This window comes from Artibeus jamaicensis, unplaced genomic scaffold (assembly GCF_021234435.1).
Source record: "Artibeus jamaicensis isolate MK-2021 breed Jamaican fruit bat unplaced genomic scaffold, CSHL_Jam_final scaffold_369, whole genome shotgun sequence".
Classification (NCBI taxonomy): Eukaryota; Metazoa; Chordata; class Mammalia; order Chiroptera; family Phyllostomidae; genus Artibeus; species Artibeus jamaicensis.
The window spans coordinates 11351468-11367446 of NW_026522042.1; the positions used below are offsets into that span (position 1 = coordinate 11351468).

The 15979-nt window shown below is 38.9% G+C and overlaps 1 protein-coding gene across 4 annotated transcripts in view; it reads left to right on the top strand.

The window, feature by feature from the left end:
• Window positions 1-15979, top strand: part of NADK2 (NAD kinase 2, mitochondrial) — a 42488-nt gene that overhangs the window by 20394 nt on the left and 6115 nt on the right. For 2 of the 4 annotated variants that reach the window (XM_037129043.2, XM_037129044.2), the window contains exons 6-9: window positions 366-502; window positions 5428-5506; window positions 8177-8242; window positions 9549-9644. In XM_037129043.2, coding sequence (XP_036984938.2) covers window positions 366-502; window positions 5428-5506; window positions 8177-8242; window positions 9549-9644 — 378 coding nt within the window. The remainder of the gene's footprint in view (window positions 1-365; window positions 503-5427; window positions 5507-8176; window positions 8243-9548; window positions 9645-15979) is intronic. The other 2 variants (XM_037129045.2, XM_037129046.2) reach the window with 1 other exon arrangement.

Genomic DNA, 15979 nt, shown 5'->3' on the forward strand with positions numbered 1-15979 from the left:
CACCTTAACACAATGTTATTTCAATTTCAGAATTCCTTTTTTTTTTTTGGCAAATCTTACACTTTCTGATGAGCACAACACAGTTATATCTAGCTCAGCATCTTGGATTTACTGGATTCTTGATGAAGAATATGACTTGAATTCAAATTGTTGGGAGATTTTGTAGACATACATTAAATATTTCTGTTTTAGTTGAACAGAGAAATAAACTTGTCTCTAAGCAGGAACCTGTGCATTTTAGGTTTCTGGAATAATTTGTTCCTAGAGTAACTAGGTTTTTTAAAGTGAATTTTTCATTTGGTAAATTCCCAACGTTTCATTTCTAATTTATCTAACATAACTTACTTTTCATTCATTCTCTTCAGGTGGTTATGGAGGCAGCGGATCAGGTTGTACCTCGAAGGGACGGGCATAAACCCCATTCCCGTGGACCTTCACGAACAGCAGCTGAGTTTGAATCAACACAGTAGAGCCTTCAACATTGACAGAGTGCATGATGAGAGTAGGTGGATTGGGAATTAGACACGTTTGGGGCAGTACTGAACTTAATAGTTCTTTTGATGTCTAATTTCTAAAAATAATACTTTGTAATTAACTTACATGGGGACTTTAGTGCCATGGATAGCACTTAAGAAAGGACAGTGACCTACCGCAGGTGTGGAACTTATTCTGACACTGAAGTAAGAAATGCAGCACATTTCTAGAAGAAATGTTTTCTAGGATGGATTTGAAAGCTGGATGGTAAGGGAGGGCTTATGAAATGTCTTAGGGGATAGGTGATATTTAAGGAAAAACTTTTGGCCTTAATCTTTGAAGTGTCAAAGGGAAAAAGAAAGCAGTAGGAATAAAATTAGTAAGTGGAAGATTTCATAATAATTACAGATTCATTTTTTTCTCCTGTGTTTCATTTCTTGGCTAAACTTCTCAGGAAAAACTCCCTTTATATATCTGCTCTCTGTCTCTGAGTCAGAGTTCTCCACGGCGATTTATAGCCTCGGAGGTCAGCGTGTTCCTGACCTGTGTGTGTGTTCATGGCATGCTTGGAAGATGTTCCTTCTCTCCCTGTTGAAAAATTATTTGATTTTAGAAATAGTTTAAGTAATTACATGTATGTGAATCCCTGTTACTGATCTGTTACTGACTTTGAAAGACTGCAGTAACTATTTAGTAAGATTTAAAAATCTAAGGTATTTTATTTTATCCTGCACCAGAAGAAATTCAGCAGGTGTTCAGAATTTGGCCCTTTTCCAACAGTCGTACAGGGAGGATGTAGATTGGCATTCAGAGATTCACTGCTCAGACTTTTATCTCGGATTCAGTGTTTTTAGCTTACAAACTAAGTTAATCAAGGGTATATATAGAAACAAAATTACATGTAAATTGAGTAGATACCCAGGTGGTGTTTACATTTGATTTATGGTAGTTTTAGAAAAAGAACAGAGAAAATGCTCAAAATTAAAAGAAAAATCATACAAGAGCATTTCTCCAAACTTAGGTACGAGTCTTTGAATTTGACGTACAAGGTCCGACACAGGCACGTGGGACGGAGCGCTGGGGAAGAGAGAAGCGCCTGCAGGTTTCCAGGGAGGAAGTGAGAGTGGGTGGGGGCGATCTCAGGAGGGTTTTTAGTGGGTAAAGAACCTGGAATCCGGAGAGTTTCCGCTTTTGAATATTAATACTGGAAATTGCTATACTTACTATTAACAATTATATTTACCATGTCTAGGGACTAGTTTTGACTGGTTTTTTTTTTTTTTTGATATCTTTATTTTCTGAGACAAAACTGAGGAAGATTTCCAGGTGTATCTCCTACTTCCGATTTAAATTCTCTTCAGGTTGGTAGGAAACATTGCCTACAAAGCTGCCATTGGGATTTTTGAATATATGAGTAGGTTTGAAATTATAAATATATCACTGTGTTTGATCCCCCTTTTTTAAAAAGATTCATGTATTTTTGTAGAGAGAGGAAGGGGAGGAGAAAGGGGAAGAGAAGCATCAGTGTGTGGTTGCCTCTCATGCACCCCCAACTGGGAGCCTGGCCTTCAACCGAGGCATGTTCCATGACTAGGAATCAAACCAGTGACCCTTTGGTTCACAGGCCCATGCTCAGTCCACTTAGCTGCACCAGCCAGGACTGATCCCTTATTTAGGTTTCTAAATTAGAACAAGACTACAGAGAGAAACTTTTATTTTTCAGCTTAAAAAAGGGATGATGATGTAACTTTAAACAAATAAAAATTTTCATTGTATGTAGTATAATCTGTGCTTAGCTAGATTGTATTTGCATGCAAGTTAACGAAGAATTCATTTTTATTACCTGCATACCGTCAAAGGAATGTAGGATCAGTTTATTATTTAAAACAATTTTTAATCACTTAAAATAGTAACTTTCTTATTTTCAAGGTTGGTGGTATTGATTTGGATAAGGGAATGGTTTTGATAAACATTCCCAGAATTTTAGTGGTTTAACATAATGAAAGTTCATTTCAGCTCCTCTCACTGTCTAAGAGGTGTTCAGGCGACTTCCAGACGGTGGCTCCTACCGTCTTCGAAGGCCTCGGAGTCTTCTGTTGCATCTTCTCTAACCCGTGGATGGAGGAGCTCAGTGAAAACGTGGAAAGAACCTTAAGAAAGGTTTAGGAGCCAGGCCTTTTCACTACATTTGCTCATTCAAAAATACAAATTTTAGTTAATTTTGTAACCTGTTATTTTGCATAGAAAGGTGTTCATTGGTATGGAGTCTATTTTTAAAATAAAGTTATTGGGGTGACAATGGTTAATAGAATTATGCAGATTTCAGGTGTACATTGTTATGATACATAATCTGTATATTGTGTCGTATGCCCACAACCCAAAATCAGATCATCTTCTGTCACCAGTATTTGACCCCAAAATCAGTCAGACAAAGTTAACCATGTATTTCACTCCTACATGGGTTGTAAAACAAAGCAACAAATGAATAATGAAGAAAAACTAACAAACATGCAGATACAGACAGCACTGCGGGGATGACCAGAGGGAAGGAGCTTGGGGGCAGGAAAGGGAAACTGAGTCCATTTTTTTAACATCCTGTTGAAGCAAGTTACACAGGAAGAGTTTTGTGAGTAGGTAATGTTTGGTACTTAGCATGAAAGAACGTATGAGCAGAATTAAGATGATTAATGAGACTTGAAGTGATTTTACTTATTCTCTTCCTCCTTTGATAGAGGGTTTCAGGTGAAATTCAGCAAGTACAGATAAAAATGCAATATGGAAAGGAAAATTAAGATAAGGAAAAATGGTTGTAGAGGGAAGTCATGATCATATAAAGGAAAAACATGGTTACAGTTTGATGGTAAAAACTCAGATTTATTAGTTAGTAGTATCTGGTGAGCATCTATTGTTAGTTGGACATTTGTAGAAAATCTGTGTGGAGATATAAAGCAAATTCAATTAGTAATTACCTTATATAAAAAATAAACAATAAATTTTAGCTTCTTATGTTTATATTGTTAATCTGTCAGGTTTGAAAATGTATATATAACTAGTACCAAATGAAATTTCAAAAGTTAGCAGGTTTTGCAATCTTGAGGGCAGTCAAATTGGATTAAACACATCAAACTTCATATACCTGTTTGTGTCAGGTTCTTTCTACTGTATGATACGATTGAGCTGGTAATATTAACCCATTATACTTGTATAATTCATTCACATAACAAGTTTTCAAAGGGAACTTGCATTGTAATAGCAAATTGTTGTATTTGAAGAATAGAGATATTGGGTCCCCCTTAGGCAATTATAAGTCAGGGAAATAAGATACATGTACTTAGTGTTCAGTAGACATGTAAACAGAAGAATATAATGATCAGGCCAGCGGGTCAGGTGAGATCAGTGGTGATATTGGTGCAATGCTGGCCGGTTTTACTTATATATAATATTAAGTGTCTAATGTGTATTAGATTTCTATTACCCCCAAATTTAGCTTGTTAGTAATAGTTTAGGGTCTCTCAGGAGGTGACAGGCAAGTGTGAGCTGGGACAGCGGTATCAGAAGAATGACTGGGACTTCAGGTCTGTGTCCCAGATCATCACATGGCTATTAGCAGAGAGTTTCTGTTCCTCACCATGTCGGCCTGTCTCCATTGGACTGCTCATGAAACATCTTCTCCAGACCAAGTGATCTGAGAGAGTGAGCCACTAAGGCAGAAGCCAGGTGTCTTCTCTAAGTAAGTCTCTGAAGTGACATACCATTTTTGCCATCCGTTAGTCACACAGACCAGTCCTAGCATGATGTGAGTACTGGGAGGTGGAGTCCCTGGGCACCGTCTTGGAGATTGGCTACCACAGCTGGGCAGGCTTCAGAGCTTTGACCTTGGAGGTGTGGAGGAGGCAGAAGAGGAACTTGTGCCGTGGTATTTTCCCAGTGGGAGATTCTTAGGTGCAGTGAATCTGTTCTTGGTGACATTCAGAAGATGGGTTTGGCATTTCTAGTTGGAGTCTGGTAAGAGATAAAAAGTAAAAGAAACCATTTGCGGTGACAATCACAAGTTTGATCCAGAAAGCAGTGAGAATCCTTTGGAGGATTTTGTGGCACAGAATGATTTTTTAAAAAGACTTATTTATTTATTTTTAGAGAGGGGAAGAGAAGGAGAAAGAGAGGCAGGGAAACATCAGTGGGTGGTTGCCTCTCCAGTGGCCCCACTGGGGACCTGGCCTGCAACCCAGGCATGTGCCCTGATTGGGAATCGAACTGGCAACCCTTTGGTTTGCAGGCTGGCGCTCAATCCACTGAGCCACACCAGCATGGGCCAGAATGATGTTTAAGTAATGGCCAAGGAAGATTCATTAACCTGTACATCCCAGCTTATAGAGTGAAAGAAAAGGGGGCCTTTTAAGAGTCACGAAAGGAGATGTGGCCGAGTTCCTCCAGCGCTGCCGCTGCTGCTGCTGCTGCTGCTGCTGATCGCTCTTAAGGTTTTCTCCCTAAGAAAACAGATCTGACCTTCAACATAGCTGGTCTGGTTTCCCACATCAGCCGTGCAGGCAGTTTGCTGCTGAAATCCGAAATGGCTCGCCTTGGAGGCACTTGACCATTTCTGTCTCTGAAGCTTCTACAGTAAACCCAAGTTAAGGGTGACAACAAGAATCTTATGAGATGGATAAATATTTTATCACTCTTGAAAAATTGTTTCAAGAAGAATTAAGGATCATTTTGGAGAGTCAGCGGCTTCATGGCAGCTATAATGTTAAGTTTATGTTATGAATTATATAAGAATATGAATATATTTGAGGTTTATATTATGAATTCTTTAAAAACTACTTAGGTTAGTGATGTTAAAGTTTAGATTCTCACAACAAAAATATGAATATTTTAATGTTTTGCAAATATATCTCATAACACTGCTAAAATTTAAAAGCTGTCTTGGTTTATTTCCTTTATTACCCACAGGGCCCGAGGTTTCAGGTCCCCAGCTTTTGCCAGTGAGAGCACTAAATGAAGTCTTCATCGGGGAGAGTCTGTCATCCAGGTACTTAAGCCTGTGATCCTCAGTTTGGAGTTGAATGTCCTAGTGTTTTTTAGATACTTACTGAATTTCTACAACCTAAGATTTGCAAATAATTAACACTGTAGAACTAATAGAAGTGAAATTTTTAATGAAATGTTTCTGATACCTTCATTTATGTTAGTTCATGTTAAGAGGAAAGAAAGTTCTGTGACCCCAAGAGTGTGTGAGAACCCAGGCTAAACGGAGCTGTCCAGGTGTCTTCACTGCCGTGGTCCCCAGGACTTGTAACCTGTCGCTCAGGTGCATTTCCGTTGATCGCATCCCTGTCAAAGGGAGTGATATGCTCTATGTCACGTGGTGCGTACACTTGTAGTTGTCACACAGCTCTCACATTCACATTAGAACTTGCCCGATTGACTTGATGGTCCTTTAAAGCTGATTTCTTTGCTCGTTTTGATCCAGGATCCAGTTAGGGATCATGCATTGTACTTGGCCGTTATGGCCCTTTAGAATTCAGAAAGGTCCTTAGCTGCTGCCTCGTTTTGTCATTTGTGATAATACTGTTTTCAAGGGCCTAAGCCCATTTGCTGAAAAATGCATCCCTTATTTTAGATTTGTGTGATCCTTTTTCTCTGCATGATCAGATTCAGACTAAACTTTTTGACAATAACACACCTAAGTGATGAGTGCGTCCTTCTTAGTGTGACATAATAAGGCAAGTGTATTGACAGTTTAAGATTTGCAACCAGTAGTAAAACATTAAGGTTAATAAAGTTTTTCATTAAGAATATAAATATACAAAGGACACATGGACAATAACAGGGGGGGTGGAAATGGGAGGGAGGTGGGGAGGGCTGGTATGGGGGTAAAAGGCAGAAAATTATTTGAACAATTAAAATTAAAATTTAAAAAATATATAAATTTATAGCATGTGTTTTATTATGGATGAAATCTGTTTTGTGGGAATTGACTATAACTTAGGGTTCAATTGCCAGCAGAACTTTTTTTGCAAAGCTTTTTTTGTGTCTGGTACCAGTTACCCAGCAGCGGCTATAATGTAAAGGTAACCGCCAGTGGTGCTTTGCGACTCGCCCGCTCCTTTTTTGTGAGCGTAGGTGCATTGCAGGTTGGAGATCGGAGGCGAGTCGGTCCCAGTTCCTGCTCCCAGCGACCTGAAGGCCTTGTAGTTGATTTCCTAGCTTACTGGGGACAGTTCCACACACTCTAAAATTCTGTTTAAGTCATACCTTTTCATAAAAAGTTTAATGATGGTGAGAAACATCGGTCTTCATTTCAGAAGATGTCCATATTTTAGCCAATGACTTGACTTAGGTAGTACTGAAAAGAAAAAAGCCTGGTTCAACGGGATGACTTGAACTTTTTTTTTTGAATGATTGTGATTATTTTGATTAATGTAATTTTAAACTTATTCAATAAAAATATATTATGCACTGCCGTGTGTAATATGGGAGCCACTAGGAATAAAAAGATGAATAAGATGAATGTTGTGGACATTCATCTTTTATTTTTTGGAGGGTAGTGCTAATATGTATAACTTAAAAAATTATTAAAAATAAAATTATTCTTCAAAGAAATAAATATATTCTTTAAAGAACTTAATAAAGTATAAATATATTAGTAAGACATGTTGTAATAAAGTTTTTTCTTTTGCTGTATCTCAAGTCTGAAGCAGTATAGAAATGAATAATGGATACATTTATGTGATAGAAGAGAGAAGGAAGAAAATGTAACTAGTAATATAATCTAGATTTTATTGCTAAAGACATAAGACAGAAGAGAGTAACAACTTTAAATGAGATTGGAGAAAGTCTATTAAAACAAATAGGTATTGTCATCTAAATAAATAGGTGACAAAGGTAGAAATGTGTTATGAGTTTGTGCTTTTACTCTAGGAGAGCCATTCGATGGCTTATATTATTTTGTTTGTATATTTTAAAGGTTGTAACTTCTGAGAGCTTCTGCTACCATTGCTTTATAATGTGTACTTACCAAAAAATTAAATAACGTATAAAAGGAGGAAAACTGGGATAAATTGATACACTTCGGGCATTCAGTGAAGTCCCAGTAGGAGTTTTTAGATTGAATGCTTTTATTCTCTGTGGCATGGATATTCGGTCCATCTCCTGAGTGATACCTGATGCTGCTGCTTCTTGTGTCCTTGGATGCCTCACCTCACATCTTCACTAAGGAAGGACAGCAGTGGGTGGGTGGTCTTTGGTGCTATGGGAAGAGGTTTCACTGTTGAAGATGCCAGAACTTTTACTTAAAAAGATCCTGCGACACAGACCCGTAGGCAGAAAGGACATGGGGAGCAGTGCTAGATGCCTGCTCCGCGCCGGGCTCTGTGCGGAGTGCGTGGTCACGGCCGTGCTCAAAGCAGCCCAGAGAAGGGTAGTTGTATCTGCCGGCGAAAAAGTCGAGGGTGAGATCTGGAGAGTTCAGATAACTTGGCCAAGGTCATAGAATTAGCACCAGAACTGTCAGATGAAGCTAGTATTCCTGGTTCCAGGTCCTGTGTTAGGTTTCACTAGACCCTGAAAACTTAGGTGCTTTGCTTGGGAAATAGAAAATGCAGCAATATCATTCCTGCCTCATTTATAATGTTCTTAGATTTAAGAACATTTTAAAAGCCCAATTTTTTCCCCCTTTCTCCTATTTGTTCTAACCTAGAATGTCTTATTCTTGGGCTGTGGCAGTGGACAGTTTAAGAAGAAGTATACCCACTCTAAAGGGACTGTGAGTTTTATTGCTGCCTTAAAAAATAATTCCCCTGAAACAAAAATTCTGAGCTGACTAATCTTGATTAACCTGCATGAGACAATGACACTAAATTTGCTCACTGTTTCGGGCTCAGCATCTCTCACCTGACGGTCACTTCTCCTCTCCACCTCTGCTGCTCTATCACCACTAACTGCTAATCTCTGTGTTTTTGTGATTCTGGCACAGTAGCAGCCATTCCACTCATTTAACAGGCTCCTAATGTGACTAAAAGTCCTAATTTTCTAAGAAGATATAATAAAGCTATGAAATAGATACAGTGTGAATATTAAGCCTGCTATTTTTTTGCTTTTATGTAGAATGCTGAGTTCAGAGGAAAAATGAAAAGGAGTTGTATCGTGTAAAACCTTCACAGAGTCAGAGCTTGGAGAAGAAATTGAAAGGGTTAGAATAAGAGTTAAATTGTCCATTAAGTGTTAGTGTTTGCAAGTATGTCTCAATTCATTGTTTTGAAAAGCTGTATTTTATTAAGGGTTTATTTTACCCTTTTTATTTGCTAGAGAAAAATAACCCAGTATTGATTAGCGACACCATTATTTTAAGATAAAACTTACTTACAAAATTGTCTCTTACATGTTTTAAAAGTTCTTTGAATAGTTATAAATCATCTATTCTTTCATGCATTGAAAGAGTAGTATCATTTTTGTTGGTGTTAGAAAACCCATTTGATTTCATTTTATGAAATACTCTAAGAAATATAAATCCTTAAGGAAATTACAGTTTTAGTTTTATCTGTAGTTTTGCCCACTAGTTCAGTACTGGTTGAGATTTTTCTTCAGAACTTGTTAGCTTACTACCACTTCAAAAGACACAATGGTATGTAACTCATTGAAAATTTAGCAGAAACTCTTCGTAACTTAAAGGATCATATGTAGACTTAAATATATCAAGGACTGGCTACTGAGAAACTCATTGAAGAATGGTGTTTTCTTTTTGAATTCTGTAATAAGGCTCTGTATATGTTAAGAGGCCTTAAATGCAGCCGCGGCAATGCTAGGTAAAAATTTAGAAGAAGCCCCTGTTTGAAATGTTAAAGTATTGATAGAAAGGAACATATAGATGAGAGAGGGATGCAGACATGCAGAATTTTTGGTAACTTTTCCACTTAATATTAGAATTAGCATCATGATATGTGTGCCTACTAAGGTATGTCTAAGTCAGGCTGGCCTACTTAGATTTCATCAGTTCTGAAAATGACTGTGTTTGTCTCGTTTACTGTGAGTCTTACGTTCAGCAAATCCAGTTTTCTATTCTCAATTCATAGGGCTTCCTACTATGAGATTTCAGTTGATGATGGTCCATGGGAAAAACAGAAGAGTTCAGGGCTCAATTTGTGTACTGGAACAGGATCAAAGGCCTGGTGAGTAACTTGGGGTGTTGCTTATCAACCTCTGTGAAACATTTTAAGAAACGTTACTTCCTCGTTACTGAATACCGGCCTGTGTAAGGCCTCTGGTGCACTGGAGGGACCCGGGGTGTGGTGGTTGGCTGAGTTTCTGCTGTACTCATGCGTTGGGTCCGGAAGCCTTGCCTTGACGTCTTAGACTGAAGCTGCAGCCTAGCTGTTGTCCTCGTTTGGTCATGATTTAGCCTACCTCACTCTATTTGTAAACAGAAAAAAGAAAATGAGCAATGTTTTTTGGTACTACATATTTTCAAAATGAAGGGTATTTTAAATAATAATAAATGAAAACAATGTACAATACAGAACCACCTGCTACAGGTTTGTCCGTTGTTAAAGGTCTAACCAGAGTTCACCCTGTAACCTCTTTTTGGGTATCGCTTCCTAGCATATGTGGGGATGCCTCCCAGGCTTCTTTCTGTCTGTAGCAGTCTTCTCTCCTGGATTCAAAACATATTCTCAAATTACCTAGTAGATAAAATAGTCATAGCTTTTCAAATTTAGTGCATTTAAAAATGTATGCCCTGGCTGGTGTGGCTCAGTGGATTGAGTGCCGGCCTGCAAACCAAAGGGCTGCTGGTTTGATTCCCAGTGTAGGGGCACATGCCTGGGTTGCAGACCAGGTCCCTAGTAGGGGGCGTGCGAGAGGCAACCACACATTTATGATTCCCTCCCTCCCTCCCTCCCTCCCTCCCTCCCTCCCTCCCTCCCTCCCTCCCTCCCTCCCTCCCTCTTCCTAAAAATAAATAAATAACATCTTTTTAAAAAACTGAATGTATTGTCTTCGGCTTTTCTGCCTGTGTTCCTTGAATTGCTTAATAGTTTCACTGTTTATGTCGAGTTCATGCTCTAGAGAAAAAACGTTTTTCTTTCAAACCTTGCTGGTACATTTAGAGTCTCCCTGTTCTCCCCTCTCCAAGCACCAGGCTCTAAATCCAGTGAGTGGCATTTCTGTAGTCCTTGCCCCCTCTTTCAATTCCTCCTGCTTTTTCTTTGGCCCAGGCCCCTGTCTTTTTAGTGAATATTTTTTGTTCTGTGGTCTGTCATCCATACCAGAACAGACTAATATTTCTACAAGGTAGATAAAATATGATTCCACCCTTCTGTGCTTTAAGACTTTCACTGGCTCCTAACTCTGTTCAGATGACTTAGGTCCTTTGACTAGGACCTGAGGTACTTTCCAGCCTGTTCCCGCTCCGTCCCAGCCCACCAGTCAGCACTCCGGGCACACTGCAGGCTACTTGCAATTCTCAGCACAAGTCATGTTCTCTCTGGGCTTTTTGTTTTTGCTCAATGCATCTTCTTTCTGCATTGAGTACTTGGACACACTCCACTTTCTGTCCACTGGCTGAAGAGTCCAGTCTTCAGATGTCATTCTCTGTAAGAGAACTTTAATAAGACCCGGTTCCTTTCATAAGCATAATTAATTCCGGCGCTTTTCCCATGGCATGTATAGTATTACTAGGTATCTAATAAGCTAATGTCCAAGTTTGAGCAACTTGAGGCATTTAGGATAGTGACTAGTGGTTGTCTTTTTTTCCTGCTTAGTTTTTTGTGTGCATAGTGTAATGCCATATTCATGCAGATATTTTTTTTGAATAAATGACTACGTATTCACAAATAGTACTTATCAAATTGTGATCTTAAGTTTGAAATGGGATTTTATTTCCCATTTTTAGCATTGCTTTTTAAAACTTTTTATTGTGCACATTTTTAAATATATACAAGAGGCCTGCATACTCATTAGCCAGATTCGGTAGTTACCAGTGCACGTCCAGTCTTGTATTCTGTGTTCCCTATAGTTCTTTTCATCCATATGCTTTTGAAGTAGTTTTCAGACATACCGCTTCATTCGTAAGTATTTAGTAACTTAACATCTTTGAGAAACAGTCCTAGCCTTAGCCAACTAAGTGAATCTTTGGGAAAAAAATGAGAAGTGTCCTTTAAAAAGATTGGTTAATATCTTATTTTTCTGAGGGCCAGTGAGGAGAACTACATTTCTAACATGAGTTTTCTAATAATTATTTGAAATGATAAATTTAATCATATATACTATAAAAGGTTTTTTATAACCATCTTATAAATTGAAAACATTAAAATTAGCAGCTTTAATTTATCACAACATTGTTCTTTCTGCTCAGCATGAGGTGTTACTTGTTGGAAGCTAGACTGAGAATTAGAAACGGTTTTCCACACCCTTCCCCTCTTCGTCTCCTGGTATTCTCATCCTTTGAAAATGGGCAGAGTGGCATCATTGAAAAGAACTGGCCTCGGGGTTAAGAGGCCTGGCTAAACGCTGACTGGCTTTGTCACCTCGTACAAGTTTTCTTTTCTGTGGGACAAGGGAAACAGAGGGGTAGGTAAGATTACTTGAGCCTCTGAGCTTCTGTGGGTCTGTTATATTTTGTAATAATAATGCAAACTATCAGTTATTTACCTCCTGCTACTTTGAGTATACTGTGCTAGGTACTTTTTATACATGGACTGTAATCCTTACAGAAATTCTGCAAGAAAGTGGCAGTATCCCTGTTTTGTAGAGGAAGAAATTGAGGCTAAGGACAAATAATTAGGCTGAAATCACACAAGTGTCCTAATCTGGACACAGGCATAGGTGTGCTTGACTATACAACCAATGCCTTTTCATTGCCAGCTTTAAACGGAGGTCACACAGTTGAAAGATGAGTCACAGGTTGTACTGAAGAACTGTCAAGGTGAACTCAACCAGTCTCGGAGAAATATGCTCATGTACACAAAAGGCTGGGGGCTTTGACTTCTGCTTTGTGTCTGTGTATGATTTTGATAGTTTTCATTTTCAGCCTGTCAGCAGTGAGATGAGCATGAAGAATAAGAGCCATTAAGTTGTAAAGTGTCCCCCCGCCCCCTACAAAGCCCCACTACTGTACACCTGATAGTTGAGTTCTCTGTTGATGGTGCCTTTGGAGAAGTGTGGCTTAGATTAGAATTTTGGTCTTTTCCGTGTTGCTTACTAAAGTCTCCTGTTGTTTCCTGTGCCCTGGTATAGAACTTTCTGTCACTAACTGTACTCTGTCCCTGCCACCTTGGTTACTCAGTGTCTTCACTTACTCAGCCCTGCACATCTAGCTGATTACTTCCACCATGTTCCACCCTCGCCCTCCCACTTCTGATTGCACTTTGCATTCATCTTTGGTCCTTTTTCTCTTCAGAAAATGGAGGGAGAGAAAAGAATCCTAAGGGCTAAGGGAAAGCTGTACATTTCTATATGTTAATAATTTTATTTCCTCACTCCACCATTTCTGAGCATTTTCTTTGTCCTGAGCTAAGTATATTATTTAAATTCTCAAATACTCTGCAACTAGGAGACTAGATCAGTAAAGAGTCTCAGAAGTTAACTGACTGCCCAAAGTCATGTGGCTAATAAGTGGTGAAGGCAGAATTTAAATTCTAGCTCTAACTAAACTGCATACCCCTGAGAAATCACTGGGAAAAAAGAATAGGATAGCCTGTTTCCTTTACTGTTCTTCTGTTCATTCTTGATGCAGGTAGGTAAAAGTTCATTTTGCTATGTGACCTTCTCAGCCCTTGCTTTGAATATGAAATGTGGAAATGTATAATAACTTAGGGTAAGCTAGTTGTGACCCCCCCCACTCTCAGTGGCTTAACACAGCAGAAGTTTATTACTTGCTTTTGTAAAGTCTGAGTGGGCGTTCCTAAGGGGCAGGTGGCTGTCCTCCAAGTAGTGAGTTGGGGAGCCAGACTCCTTCCATCCTGCAGCTCTGCCGTCTTTTAAGCGTAGCTCCTGAGGTTGCTGTGCTCATTCACGTCAAGTCACAGGAGGCGGGGAGGCAGGCAGGTCACGGCGGGAGCTGTGGGAGCAGGCTGAGGAGTGCCGTTCGTGTCTCCCATTGTGCGTTTCCAAAACTTCCTCCACAGGACGCAGGGTTAGGGGTTGTGCTGGAGAGCAGCTGTCTCTGAACCACCGTGGCATCACCTCAGTCCCCTGCCATTGTGGACCATGACTTGCTACATGTACCGGGAGGTCATAGATGTGTCCGTTTCCATTTCTGTTCTCAAGACTGTCCCCAGTCCTCCTCCTCCATACATCCTTTTTCTTTTCAATTTTAATTGTTGTTCAAGTACAGTTTTCTGCCCTTTGCTCCCATCCCAGCCCCCACCCGCGACCTCCTCCATGCATTCTATCCTGGCAGACTTAAAGAAGGGTGAGGAGGTGTTCTTAAGTGAACAAGGTTTTACTAGCTGGTGAAGGTGTGGACTCAGTTTGTCTTTCAGTTTGGTTGTCTTTAGCACAAGGTACATCTGATTTCACATGGGAACTCCTAGAATGGTGAAGGTTATGGGAAAAAAGTCCTGTGCCAGCTGTCACACCCCCTTAGTCATACAGTCCGTCCTTGATGTGAAGTGGCTGAGACCCAAGTTCCGACCACAGGACATTAGTCTTAATTTAATTACAATTCAGAGGACTTGGTTTGGGTTGGTTTGTGGTATCCCTAATAATAGGGATGTGATATTCCTAATAAAAGAAATGTAGGAATATTACAGCAAGTCTCCTCAGCCCTTTGTGTTTTCTTCAGTTAAATCCTGACCACATTAATCATTCCTAAAATCTTTGGCCCTTTATATATTTTAATTGTAGTGAACATACTTCATACTTATGTGACTTTTAAAATAGAATTTTAAAACAGTATCTTCCAATAAGGTAGGTATTCACAGGAATTAGAACATGACTTACACATTTCCCTCGCGTTTGACATTGTCATTTTGTGTTGCATTCTTGCCATGAGCCAGGTAGCGACCTAATGCTTTTTGTCTCATAGTGTGTGACATCGAAAACTTTATACTAAACAATAAGAAACTCAGGACACTTAAACTATTTGGCTTTCTTACCAAATAGTAAGAGCAAAGTGCGCAGGCCAGAATGAGCTTGGTGTAATCAGAATGTGAAATTAGGGGGCAGAATGGTGAACGACAGAGTAAGAAGGGCCAGATTTCAGATTTTTGTAGCGGAGAGATTTGATTTGTGAGTAACTCCAAATTCTTAATGTAAAAAATCTGCATTTTTTCTGAAGAGAACGTTCACAGTATTTTCACATTTCTCTGAATGTGAATAATGTAGGGTTGTAAAGATATATGGAGTATTTATTACTCACCCCACCCCCCCTTAGAAAAAGGCAAAAGTCACTGAATGAGGGTAGAGCTGTGGGACTCAGCAGGTTGCTCCTTTTCATTAGCACTGTCTGCTGATGCCACGTGAGAGGGGTGTGAGGCAGAATAAATAGTTCTGTTTCCAAGAAGATGAAAAAAACCCACTTTTCCTTAAGCATCTTCATAGACCCTGGGATGGAGCAGCTTTTAAAAGTTATTCATGTTTGTGTTAACATATTTTTTAGGTGGTTAAGTAAGGCATTATACTGGTAAAGTATTTGTCACCTTTAAGAAAGCTATTTTATGATTTAAAGAAATACACTTGTTAAAATATGTTAAATAGTACAAAAGGTTATACAGTGAAAAGCTAGTCTCTCTTTAATCTCATATCTCTGGTACTAATTTCCAGACACAATCACTATATATATGTATAATTGTTGTTTTTTCGTATAAATAAAACAAGGAAGTAACATATACACCATATAATACCTTTGGTTTTTTAACCTAAGATCTTGGTTGTCTCTGTATATCAGCACATGCAGTTAGTTCTATTTTATTTTCTTTAATAAATATGTAGTACTCTGCTGAGTTGCCATAATTTATTCAACCAGCTTCCCGTTGCTACATATATTTGAGTTTTGCTATTATAAACAATACTTCAGTAAATATCCTTATATATGTCTTTGTGTATTATATATGCAAGTATATTTTAGGATAAATTACTAGATTGAAGAATATGTTCATTTTTGAAATGATATTTTATTGATTATGCTCTTACAGTTGTCCTGACTTTCCTCCCTTTACTCCACCTCTGCCCATTCCTCCCCACTCCTTAGGCAGTCCCCACACCATTGTTCATGTCCATGGGTCATGCTTGTAAGTCTTTGGCTACTCCATTTCCTATACTGTACCTCACATCCCCATTGCTGTTATGTAACTACCTATTTGTACTTCTTTCTCCCCTTACCTTGTCAGCCATTCCTCCATACCCCTCCCATCTCAATGCTCTTTGTATCCATGATTCTGTCTCTGTTCTTTTTGTTTGCTTAGTTTTTCATATTCAGTTGATGATATATAAGGATTTATTGCCATTTTATTGTTTATAATTTTGATCTCCTTTTTCTTAAATAAGTCCCTTTAAAATTTCATAT